General features: G+C 40.7%; 1 protein-coding gene and 1 long non-coding RNA gene across 2 annotated transcripts; both read left to right on the top strand.

Annotated features, from left to right (window-relative positions):
- The first annotated feature begins 656 nt into the window (after positions 1-656).
- Positions 657-5,616, top strand: LOC149984488 (uncharacterized). Its single transcript, XM_090226662.1, has 5 exons — positions 657-982; positions 1,437-1,612; positions 1,929-2,073; positions 2,808-2,930; positions 3,038-5,616. The coding sequence occupies exons 1-5, from the start codon at positions 889-891 to the stop codon at positions 3,085-3,087; spliced, it is 588 nt and encodes a 195-aa protein (XP_090082788.1). The 5' UTR covers positions 657-888; the 3' UTR covers positions 3,088-5,616.
- A 3,424-nt stretch (positions 5,617-9,040) lies between these two features.
- Positions 9,041-12,368, top strand: LOC149984487 (uncharacterized). Its single transcript, XR_016493267.1, has 7 exons — positions 9,041-9,470; positions 10,715-10,764; positions 11,080-11,112; positions 11,356-11,370; positions 11,562-11,636; positions 11,750-11,774; positions 11,968-12,368. It is a non-coding gene; the product is annotated as an uncharacterized LOC149984487 (long non-coding RNA).
- The last annotated feature ends 33 nt before the right edge of the window (positions 12,369-12,401 follow it).

Here is a 12,401-nt window from a genome sequence, read left to right as displayed (position 1 = left end):
TTAATATCTTAACTCTGTACCACTAAAGCCTCAGTAAAAAGCCTTTCATTTCCGTAACACATAACACCTTGTATCTGGAAACATTTGTGAAACTGGTTTTATGGAATCTAAATATTCCTGGTTTACAGGAACGGAACTATTCAGACATCCTGAAAGGTGATACTATAAATGGCTCACTGTATGATCAGTTCTACAGTCAACGTGATCTAACTTATCATTAAATCATTGGATAACTTATGACTGCCCCGAATGACCCCTGCCAGGCAACCCCATTAGCTTGTGTATTTTCCCAGACCCAAATGTGTTATAGACTTATGTCCACTGGCCATGCAAATACATCTGTTGATAGTAAACCTAAAGGGTACCTGAAGTACATAACATATTTTCAACCTAAAGGCTTTAGCATTACTTGAATATGAACTTTATACTGTGTGGTATAGTGAGACACCGTCTCTTTTTCCCTTGGGAAAAAAAGGACAATATTGGGTGCCTGCTTTGGAAGTGAAATGTCTTTACTCAAATCACGGATGTGCTCTGAGAAGGAATGAGAGAGAGACACACAGAGAGAGAGAAAGGATTGGCAGGATCACCTGGAGGAGGACTTGAAAGAACCTCATCGCTTCCTGTGATAAATGCGGCCCAGCCCTGCTCAACCTGTTCACATTATTTTCTTTCCCAGGAATCTTTCTTGCAAATCAGTCCAGGGAGTTCCTTCATCATAGATAATGTTGTTTGCTCATTTGTTTAGGTCGTAGCTCAAGGAGAGTTGTATGTCCTCTCTCTCTCTGTGTTTTCAGGCTGGAATCATTGGCAGCAGCTAGAGTCTCAGGACATGAATGTCCACTGAAGCGGATGTCTTGGAGGGGTTGGTAGAAAGTTGTTTTGTTGATGAAGAGAAGAATAATGTCTGTATGTGGGATGACGGGACCAGGGCTTGGTCTGTCTGTGTTCCTGTTGGCTCTGCTTCATCTTCAATGCTCAGGTAGGACTGACTTGGTTGACCTTTGGTTCTGTCTTGCCAATCATACATGTAAAGGTAGCTACTGTAAAGCGACCATATTGTGTTTATTTTAGCCAATATTGGTTGGGCTCAAGAGCAGCCATCCAGACCTAGATAATTGTGTTATGATATTACAATACAGGTTGAGAATGTAGACAGACAGCAATATTTGTAGTGGTGCCTTGGTTTCACTGATGTCCCTCATATTAGGAAAATACAATCTCAGACCAATTCACATTGGAATAGTCAAACAGTCAAAGAACCCTTTCCAAGAGAAGTAGTGCGCTTTGCCTCCTAGGCAAATGAGGACTAGGCTGTGTCACAGGCTATGACTGATTATGTTGCGCTTCTCTCCTTGCTGTCACTTCTCCCCTCCCATTTCTCTCATTCACTGTACCCATCTCTTCCTCATACCCCCTCATCATCCATCCTCCAGCCCAGAAAAACTACACTACGCTACCAAATAACATAACAGTGACTATTGGCAAGCCTGCTGCCTTCCAGTGTGGTGTGTCCCCTCCTCCTAGACAACTCAACTTCACCCTCTATGGTAGCCATGGAAACAGAACCCTTATCTGCCCAGGAGACCACACTGAGTACCTGGCTGCCCAGGTGAGTGGCACAGCCTTAGTTTATATTATACCAACCATCCAGGTTACAGGTATTTGCTCTGAACAGGCCTGGATGACGCAGGTGACCTAATTAGCATGACCATTGGTACAGCTGAAATCACTGAGAAATCCATACAGTAGCTCAATTCAGGCCTGTTGGAGTGCAAATTACTTTCACTTTATTACTTGCTAATTGGAGTCTTTATGCATCACCAGATGAGATAAGATATAATCTCTCGCTCGCTCTCTCTCTCTCTCTCTCTCTCTCTCTCTCTCTCTCCTCTCCTCTCCTCGCCTCTCCTCTCCTCTCCTCTCAGTCAATAAAAGGGTACTGTGATAACACAGGTAAGGAGCTCTTTGCAATATGGCTTATCAGTGGGACGTTCCGCTCTGACAACAACACACGTGTGGTATGTCAGAGCTCAGAGCGACCACTAGTGGATGGATACCTCAGGGTGTACGGTAAATACACCTCTCTAATACACCTTCCCTGAGCATGGTATTGGACATTGTCATCATTAGCTAACCCTAATTTCTTTGTCTGTCTGTCTGTCTGCATATCCTCTCTGTCTCTCTATCCTTTTTGTCTGTCTGTCTGCATATCCTGTCTGTCTGTCTCTCTATCCTGTTTGTCTGTCTCTCTATCCTGTTTGTCTGTCTCTCTATCCTGTTTGTCTGTCTGTCTATCCTGTCTGTCTGTCTCTCTATCATGTTTGTCTGTCTCTCTATCCTGTTTGTCTGTCTCTCTATCCTGTTTGTCTGTCTGTCTATCCTGTCTGTCTGTCTCTCTATCCTGTTTGTCTGTCTCTCTATCCTGTTTGTCTGTCTCTCTATCCTGTTTGTCTGTCTCTCTATCCTGTCTGTCTGTCTCTCTATCCTGTTTGTCTGTCTCTCTATCCTGTTTGTCTGTCTGTCTGCATATCTTGTCTGTCTGTCTCTCTATCCTTCCTGTCTGTCTGTCTGCATATCTTGTCTGTCTGTCTCTCTATCCTGTCTGTCTGTCTGTCTGTCTGTCTGTCTGTCTGTCTGTCTGTCTGTCTGTCTGTCTGTCTGTCTGTTTGTCTGTCTGCATATCCTGTCTGTCTCTCTATCCTGTTTGTCTGTCTCTCTATCCTCTTTGTCCGTCTGTCTGCATATCCTGTCGGTCTGTCTCTCTATCCTGTTTGTCTGTCTGTCCTCTTCGGATACATTTTCAGAGGACGGCAGTTACTTTGCCACCCTCATTGGCTGCGTCATTGGTGGTTTCTTTGGTATCATCATCGTCATTGGTCTGTCATACACTGTGCTCAGGAGATCTGAGAGGTTCCAGCTCTGTTTCAGTAAGTACCTCTCTCCTTTAGCCCTAACAGAGGATGAACCAGAGAATGATGCCCTGCCCTGCGATGTTCATATGGTTCTCGTCTCTTTCTTGTGTTTGTGTCAACAGGGGGAAAAGACCGTGAGGATGACATCACCACAATGGTGACAAAGGATTAAACACACACCTTTCAATATTTACTTATTCAACTTCTTAAGGTGACACTTTGTGGGGGTTTTAGCATATGCACATTTTTATTGTAATTTCTATTTTGTTTTTATTATTTGCTTATCTAGCAGTATGCAGTTTCTGATACTAGCATCAGATTCCTGTGTTTTTAGTTAACGTAGGAAGTTAAACTAAATGTTGCATTTTGAAAAGTTCTTACCAAAGACCATATATCATATTCTCTCTCCTAAGAGTAGAGTTTTTTTTTTGCCTTCGTTAGTTCAGCCGCAGTTCTACTATTTGTCCAGCAGAGAGCAGCCATGACAGTACATGAACTGAAGTTCAATGAAGCTGAGATACTACTAAAGCGTTTTAATAATGTACTATAATTGCGTCTCAGACTTTTCCTCCACTCCGGGAATACTGAAGTTTATGTTCATTTTTTATACTGCGTTTTATAGCTCCATTAATTGTTTTACAGTTATGCTGGCAGCCAGCTAACACCTGTTTTCACTGCATAAACAATAGAGAGCAGGACGTCTGAGTAGCTGTCTAAAGTGTTCCAGTGGAGGATCAGTAGAGGTGGTGCGATGTTGACTCAGCTGGCCTGCTATGCTCTGGTATGACTCTGACACGGACACAACTCATATCACTCCAGATCCCACAATATGCATTGCTAATTTGTTTAGAATTACATACATTCTTTGAGATGTATTTCTATTTTTATGCATGCTCCCCATCTTCAGAGTGGCTTGTCAGAGGATATGGTCAAATGCTCAACGACCCTTAGATGGTTTGTGTAGTGACAAATATGCCTCCTAACAAGTAAGAGTAGTGTACGTTTTGAGTGTGCCAGCACTAGCGTGCTTGTGTCAGTGCATGCATAAATTCCTACATACCACACTTTTATTTAAGTCTAAGCTATGCACCATAGTTGTGTCAGTGATGATGCAGACATATACAGTGAGCTCCAAATGTATTGGGACAATGAAAATTGTTGTTGTTGTTTTGGGTATGAACTCCAGCACTTTGGATTTTAAATGCTACAATGACTATGAGGTTAAAGTGCAGACTGTCAGCTTTAATTTGAGTGTATCCATATCAGGTGAACTCTTTAGAAATGACAACACTTTTTGTACATAGTCCCCCCATTTGGACAAATGCACTTATATGTGTATTAAAGTAGTATAAAGTTAAGTATTTGGTCCCATATTCACAGTACGTAATGACTACATCAAGTGTGTGACAAATTTGTTAGATGCTTTTGCTGCTTGTTTTGGTTGTGTTTCAGATTATTTTGTGTCCAATAGAAATGAATGGTAAATAACTTTAATACTACTTTAATGTCCCTTAAAATGGGGAACTATGGGGAAGCCCTGACCTCAACTCTATCAAACACCTTTGGCATGAGTTGAACTATGCACAAAAAGTGCTGTAATTTCTAAACGGTTCACCCTCAAATTAAAGCTGCACTTCACCCTCATAGTCATAGTATAATTTCAAACCAACATGCTGGAATAAAGAGCCAAAACAACAAAAATGTGTCACTGTCTGAATACTTAAAAAAAAAAGACTGAACCTGTTTCAGGGATGTTGTGCTAAGAAGAGGGTTTTTGTGGAGGGAATGTCTTATGTTTGTGTTGTACCTGCGTGTTTACTTTACCCTTTAACCTTTGGATAGCCCACCCTGACTGTCTCTTGTGTGAGCATACAACAATCCTTTCCCTGTGGCCACTGGTTCTGTAGACTTTGTAGCTGAGGTATGCACAGTGGTGTAAAAAGTACCCAAATGTCATACTTTAGAAAAAGTAAAGATACCATAATAGAAGAGGATTCAAGTAAAAGTGAGTCACCCTGTAAAATCCTACTTGAGGAAAATACTAATTTTAAATATAATACTACTATTTTAAATATACTTAAGTATCAAAAGTCAATGTAATCTCTAAAATGTACTTAAGTATCAAAAGTAAAAGTATAAATAATTTCAAATGTATTTTAAAAAGCAAACCAGACGGCATCCAAAAACTTTTTGGGGGGGAGGTGGGGGGGTAGCCAGCAGAACCCTCTTACACTCAGATATAGTAATTTACAAACAAAGCATTTGTGTTTAGTCAGTCCACCAGATCAGAGGCAGTAAGGATGACCAGGGATGCTCTCTTGATAAATGCGTGACTTGGGCCATTTTCATGTCCTGCTAAGCATTCAAAATGTAATGAGTACTTTTGGGTGTCAGGGAAAATGTATGGAGTAAAAAGTACATGATTTTCTTTAGGAATGTAGTGAAGTAAAAGTATAAATTGCAAAAAAATATGCATAAATAGTCAAGTGAATTACAGATACCCCAAAAAACTACATAGGTAGTACTTTAAAGTATTTTACACCACTGGGTATGTAGGTATGCAGTCTTCCAATCAATTAGTGATAGATGTGTTTGTGTTCTACAGCTTTTTCCTCCTCTCTGCTATATGGTCAGTTTTGAACATTGTGGAAAAGTTGGGTTTGTTGTTCACTTATCATCAGTAATACATGTCTTAAAACTATTCTGGTTTCATGGAATACAACAATGGAACACACGTATGTTGGCCCCAATACACACACAAACTTGGACACCACAGAATGGACTTTATCTCACAGTTTTATCAGTCCTTCATGGTGGTAACCCCCTCTTTCTCATGTCAGGTCTTCATATGTCACTGATGGTCCCTCTAACTAGTATATAACCACTCACATTATTCTATTATCACTTGTGAAGAACTGGATACGTATTCCTTCGCAGATGCTGCGGGGATATAAATAGTCCCAGATAGCAGCAAGTCACCATGCCAATAATGTGCAGAGGTTCAGTCATGTGTCCCCTCTGAGGAGCCAACATAATGGTGTGAGCCTTAGGTTCTTGACTCTGTTGTTCAGTTCACTGTGTTAGCCTTTTTCATGGCTTTGTGTTTTCATTTACTTTCCACACTACTCCAAGTGAGTAGCACATGATCACACAGACAGACAGGCAGGCAGGAAGACAAACCTGTTTTTTACGAAGCATGTGACAAATACATTTGAATTTTATTTGTTTTCAGACAGACGCAGACAGGCAGGCAGGAAGGCAGGCAGGCAGGCAGGCAGGCAGGCAGGCAGGAGTTCTGATCTCTGAGCTATGATAGCTGTCTCTGTGAGTTGGGGATAGAGGTGGAATATTCCAAAGGATTATATTGTATTCAAGGCCCCTCCCTCTCTGTGAGGTGAGCATGATCTCAATCTGAAAGCTGAAAAGAAAAAAGCTTGTCTTTTAAAAAATATAATTTAACAAACTAATCCCGGGTTGCTAATTATTAGTTTGACAACAAACAACATTGTTGGGCACGTTACCTAGTTAGCTATCAACCTGCTAACTTGACAGTAGGTTTAGGCATATTTGATTGGCACAGGAAGAAAGGAAATGGGTCTGCTACTCATGAGATGTGCTTCAAAAGGGAGGGTTCATATACAGTAGGTCCAAATGGAAGCCTAAACTATATACAAAAATCTATTTCTTTCTGGTGCTATTTCAATTCTGTTTGTTGCCTAACATTTTAAACGTTGAGAGCAGTGTGCCTACAGTGCATTCTGAATGTATTCAGACCCCTTCACTTTTTCCACATGTTGTTACATTACAGCCTTATTCTAAAATTGATTAAATAAAACATGTTCCTCATCAATCTACACACAATACCACATGTTTATACAAAATAAAAATACAGAAATACCTTATTTACATAAGTATTCAGACTCTTTGTTACAAGACTCGAAATTGAGCTCAGATACTGTACATCCTGTTTCCATTAATCATCCTTGAGATGTTTCTACAACTTGATTAGAATTCACCTGTGGTAAATTCAATTGATTGGACATGATTTGGAAAGGCACCTGTCTCTATAAAGGTCCCATAGTTGACAGTGCATGTCAGAGCAAAAACCAAGCCATGAGGCGGAAGGAATTGTCCGTCGACCTCCGAGACAGGATTGTGTTGAGGCACAGATCTGGGGAAGGGTACCAAAACATTTCTGCAGCATTGAAGGTCCCCAAGAACTCAGTGGCCTCCATCATTCTTAAATGGAAGAAGTTTGGAATCACCAAGATTCTTCCTAGAGCTGGCCGCCTGGCCAAACTGAGCAATTGAGGAAGAAGGGCCTTGGTCAGGGAGGTGACGAAGAACCCAATGGTCAAGAGTTCCTCTGTGGAGATGGGTGAACCTTCCAGAAGGAAAACCATCTCTGAAGCACTCCACCAATCAGGCCTTTATGGTAGGGTGGCCAGACAGAAGCTACTCCTCAGTAAAATTCACATGACAGCCTGCTTGGAGTTTGCCAAAAGGCACCTAAAGGACTCTCAGACCATGAGAAACAAGATTCTCTGGTCTGATGTAACCAAGATTGAAAACTTTGGCCTGAATACTAACTGCCACGTCTGGAGGAAACCAGGCACTGCTCATCCCCTGACCAATACCATCCCTACGGTGAAGCATGGAGGTGGCAGCATCATGCTGTGGGGATGTTTTTCAGTGGCAGGGACTGGGAGACTAGTTAAGATCTAGGGAAAGACAAATGGAGCAAAGTACAGAGAGATCCTTGATGAAAACCTGCTCCTCGGACTGGGGCGAGGGTTCACTTTCCAATAGGACAACGACCCTAAGCACAAAGCGAAGACAATGCAGGAGTGGCTTCGGGACAAGTCTCTGAATGTCCTTGAGTGGCCCAGCCAGAGACTCGAACATCTCTGGAGAGACCTGAATATAGCTGTGCAGCGACGCTAACAAGAAACCCCACATAGAAACAGAAAACATAGACTGCCCACCCAACTCACGCCCTGACCACACTAAAACAAAGAAAATACAAAAGAACTATGGTCAGAACGTGACAAGATCATTATGCATGTTTATTCCTTCCTCCCATTCCTCCAGCCAAACCACAGGTAGGTCTTTGTGAATATGAGCAAATCAGCCATTCTATGCAGTATTCTATTATACACTAGAAAGTGTGAAGTTAAATGCAATGTTTTGTATTGAGTAGAGGTGTGAATTTCAGTGACTGGTTCTTGGTCAACGTTTAGAAAATGTCAACAAGCGTCCGGGGGACGGGACAAAAAGGATGCTTGGCCACAGATTTCTTTCCACTGTGGTATTTATATATATATATATATATATATAGGTATGTATATATATATATATTTTTTTATTTAACCTTTATTTAACTAGGCAAGTCAGTTAAGAACAAATTCTTATTTACAATGACGGCCTACACTGCCCTACGGGACTCCCAATCACAGACAGTTGTGATACAGCGTAGATTCCAACCAGGGTGTCTGTAGTGAAGCCTCTAGCACTGAGATGTAGTGCCTTAGACCGCTGCGCCACTCAGGAGCCCGAGTGGCATTGTGATACTTGGCCGGGTATCTTATCATTTGTAAAATGTTGGTATCGTGACGAGCCTACAGCAAAGGGGTGACCAACTCCATATTAATGCCCATGATTTTGGAATGAGATGTTTGACAAGCAGGTGTCCACACATTATGTAGTGCATCTCTATTCTAGGGAACCTATTATATTGTATTGATTAAATACATTCTGGCTAATGGCTACTCCTGTTAATTCTGTGTCGTGTGTTGGCCTTTTGTATTACCCTATAACATTGTTTTTAACACATCCATTTATCAAAGAGACTACAAAAATATTTATATTTTTCTAACTCCTACTTCAGCCAAAGCTACGATTCTGTACGGTACATAATGTCTCTCTGTGTCCTCTTAGATTGTCTTCTTAGAATGACATCTTAGAATGTCCTCTTAGAATGTCTCAGAATGACATTGAAAGGTTCTTGGCTGACAGGATGGTTAATGGACTGGAAGGAAACTTCCTGGATTAACGCATCTCACTGTGGCGTAATCATGGAGATTTATTGTAAGGCATTCAAATATTTCAAGAACGCCCCAAATCCATTTCTCTCCAGCTCAAACCGTATGCTTCTCTAGCATTCATTCTGCTTATCAGAAGGACATGCACAAAGTTTAATATAACTGACCATAAAGCGAATCCACCGAAAGACATTCAATGAAATAGTGATCAGTATGAGAGCTCAGTAGGTCGTGGTATTGCAACTCAGTACCTCGTCCCACCCAGTGTTTTTAACCCTAAACAGAAGGGCACAGGCCTGTGTTTGGGTCACAACAGTGCACCTGGACGCACAACACACGCTCTGCACACGAGATCTCATCGTCCTATAGTGTGTTTTAGGTGACAACAAAAAGGAGGGGCTATTCCTCAAGGTAAAAGGAAAGAGTAAAGACTAGGTGTGTGAAGTCAGCAGGACGACCTGAGCTACCCAGCAGACATCCCCAGACCCCTTGCCAAGACAGACCTCATTTTCAGGTAAGAAGGGGATTCCCTGGCTTTCCCGGGCCCTGTTTTACAACCATCTGTGTTGTTATATGAGCTAGGTTGGTGTGTTCCCTACGAAAGGCACTTGTCAGGTAGTAAATATATGGATAGGTATCCTTGACCTTGAGTGAAGACATGCTGATCAGCACGGTGACCTTCACTACTATTAGTCTGCAACAGGGAAAATGGCATTCTGGGCATATTGGAATATAATATTAGAATAAGATCGGAAATATTCTGTTTCCCTCTATAAATTCAAATGTATGTGTTATGTTTCAGTATATGAATGCTCAATTTTTTTTATAAATAACTATTTGTAGTTCACAATGTCACCCATAGTGTATCTGATGTGAACTATACACATACTAGTATTTCAATTTAGGATTCATTCCCAACATCGTGAGTTGGAGTTGGGGTATTAGAAAAGTAGAAAACTCATTCTAAAAACTCTGGTAGGAGAAGTTGGATTACTAGATTTGACTCGGTCTTCAAATGGTGGAATTGTCCATTGTTAAACAAACTAGTTTTTACCAGAATGAAGGAGATGGGTGTCTTATTTCTATATTTCCAAAACATTGCAGTGTAAACTCCAGTGAGTGACCAAGGTCGAGCCAAGGGTGTCCTAAGGCATGTGGCGTCCGCCCCACATTTCCTCCCACTGCTGTTTTCTCTCCAAACACCCACAATGCCCTCCTGCTGCGTCTCGGTGTCTGTCTCGCACCACAAGGACATTTTACCCCTTCATCCTCACTGTGTTTGAGAACAATGATGGGACTGTGCAGGAGGGCGACATAGACACAATGGTTTTAATGATATTCGTTCATTATTGATTACGAGTATAATCAAACAGTATAATCCCTCTTCAGCTAGGAATAACAAGGGTTAATTCAAGATGGTGTTAAATTCTAGGAATGGCCACAATGCTTACTGGTATGTCAAATCAAATCAAATATTATTTGTCAAATGAGCCGAATACAACAGTGAAATGCTTACTTACAAGTAACCAGCAATGCAGTTTTAAGAAACTGTTTTATTAAAGTGACTATTGGCCCAATAATAACAGAGAGGAGCAGCAGTGTAAAACAAGGGGGCAATGCAAATAGTTTGGGTAGCCATTTGATTAGATGTTCAGGAGTCTTCTGGCCTGTGGGTAGAGGCTGTTTAGAAGCCTCTTGGACCTTGACTTGTGATATGTTATGCTGTTATAACAGATGCCTTTCTCCGTTTGCTCCCAGTCAGGTTGTGTACAAGATGAGCCAATTCTCAGTTCTGGTTATGCTGGCAGGTAAATCAGACATTTTCACGATAAAGATGCATGGGGTAATGCAACAGATGAATTCTTCAAAATAAATAAATATTATTAAAGATTTTATGGACATTAGTATGGAAAGCTATAGTAGGCACTACAAATCAGTGAAACAACAGACACGTTCTGCTTAGCCTTAGAAGGAATGTTTTAATGTACTTAACATTGACCTTTTGTGTTCTTCCAAGAAATGACAGTTGACCTTGACCCTTAACATGATCAAAACTACATATAAACTTAGATCCATCCACCAAATGCCAAATGTTTAAAATGTTTCTTATTTTTCTCTCCTAGTTCTCTGTGCATTCTTTGTGGAAATTGAAGCAAGTAAGAAAAATGTGATTTAGTGTTGTCTCTAGTTGTCTGGCGGGTTGGTCAAAACTTGCTCTTTGTTAGACTCTGTTTTTCATGAGGTTTTGTTTTTATCTGACTGTGAATGAGAACTAACTATTTTCAGCAGATTTGATCACTGCCACTTAAACCAGTCACACACTGTGCAGACAGTCAGAGCAACATGTGTTTTATTTGCTTGAGGTTCATTATCTGTTCTCCCCCCCCCCCCCTCTGCAGATCCATTTGTTTACAGTAAGTAGCTCATTCCTCTACTCTCGTTCAAATGGAACTGATAAATCACCACCACCAAACAAAATTAACATAGTGGTATGTAAGTGACCATATTCTTATTGGATATGAAATGACATCAGAAATATGCTTCTGTCATTGGATGAATCATTGTACCTGTGTGACCCTGAGCTGTTGAATGTTGACTTTCCCAGACTATGAGAGACTACGAATTGGAGGCCTGATCATTGCAGGCTTGCTTGTAGCAGGTGGATTGTTTGTCCTACTTAGTAAGTACACATAGTCCAATTACTAATACGTTCTTACATTATGAATGTAACTCAAGAGGATAGACCCAGACTCTGTCAGTGTTTGTAGTAACATCTCATTATTCTCTCTTCAGATCCCAAATGCACTAGAAAGAACAAGTAAGAGCCTATGTTCTATCCATATGTTTATAAACCCTTTACTAGGCCTACATAGACGCTTCACAACTCATTTATACTGCATAAGAAATGTCCTTTCATATGATTGTTACATTGTACTGTTGTACTGTGTGTGTAAAAAAATGTATCTTGTTCCAATCTCCATTTTTTTATTTTATTTCTCCAACAACTAAAGAAAATCTGAAGATGACACAAGTGAACTCTAAGCATCTCTGATGGAATCTGACTAACTAGTTGCTGTTGTTCTAATGATGAAGATTCGGGGGTGGGAATGGGGCAGGGTTCTGGCCATGACAATGTAATGACACCTGAATGGATGTGAGAGCGGATGGAGGGTGGACCACAATGCATCTATTTACTGTTTTGTTTCTTTATTGGCAAAAAGAAATGGGTTTATTTTAAGGTGTTTTACGGTGGTAGTGAGATTTATGAATGAACATCTGAAATACATTTCATTTAGCTATAGGCCCTGGGCATTATGGTCAAACAGAGTTGTATTGAGCTAAAACGATTAGCCTTCAATTGTTTGTGTAAATTCGTATTAATGAAAAGCCAAATAAATACCATTGAATACCATTCTTAGAAGTAAACATGTTAAACTGTTTGTGT

Source organism: Oncorhynchus mykiss, chromosome 3 (genome assembly GCF_057628025.1).
Source record: "Oncorhynchus mykiss isolate SJ-2025 chromosome 3, ASM5762802v1, whole genome shotgun sequence".
Lineage (NCBI taxonomy): Eukaryota > Metazoa > Chordata > Actinopteri > Salmoniformes > Salmonidae > Oncorhynchus > Oncorhynchus mykiss.
Note: the sequence above shows the minus strand (reverse complement) of the source record. Positions and strands in the feature narration are given on the sequence as shown.

What these genes read in the sequence shown, in the direction of transcription:
- LOC149984488 (XM_090226662.1), top strand. Translation starts at nt 889, where the DNA reads ATGAAGAGAAGAATAATGTCTGTATGTGGGATGACGGGACCAGGGCTT. An exon ending in CTGAGTACCTGGCTGCCCAG is followed by an intron (nt 1,613 to 1,928) that starts GTGAGTGGCACA and finishes CTCTCCTCTCAG; the next exon opens with TCAATAAAAGGGTACTGTGA. An exon ending in GAGGTTCCAGCTCTGTTTCA is followed by an intron (nt 2,931 to 3,037) that starts GTAAGTACCTCT and finishes TTGTGTCAACAG; the next exon opens with GGGGAAAAGACCGTGAGGAT.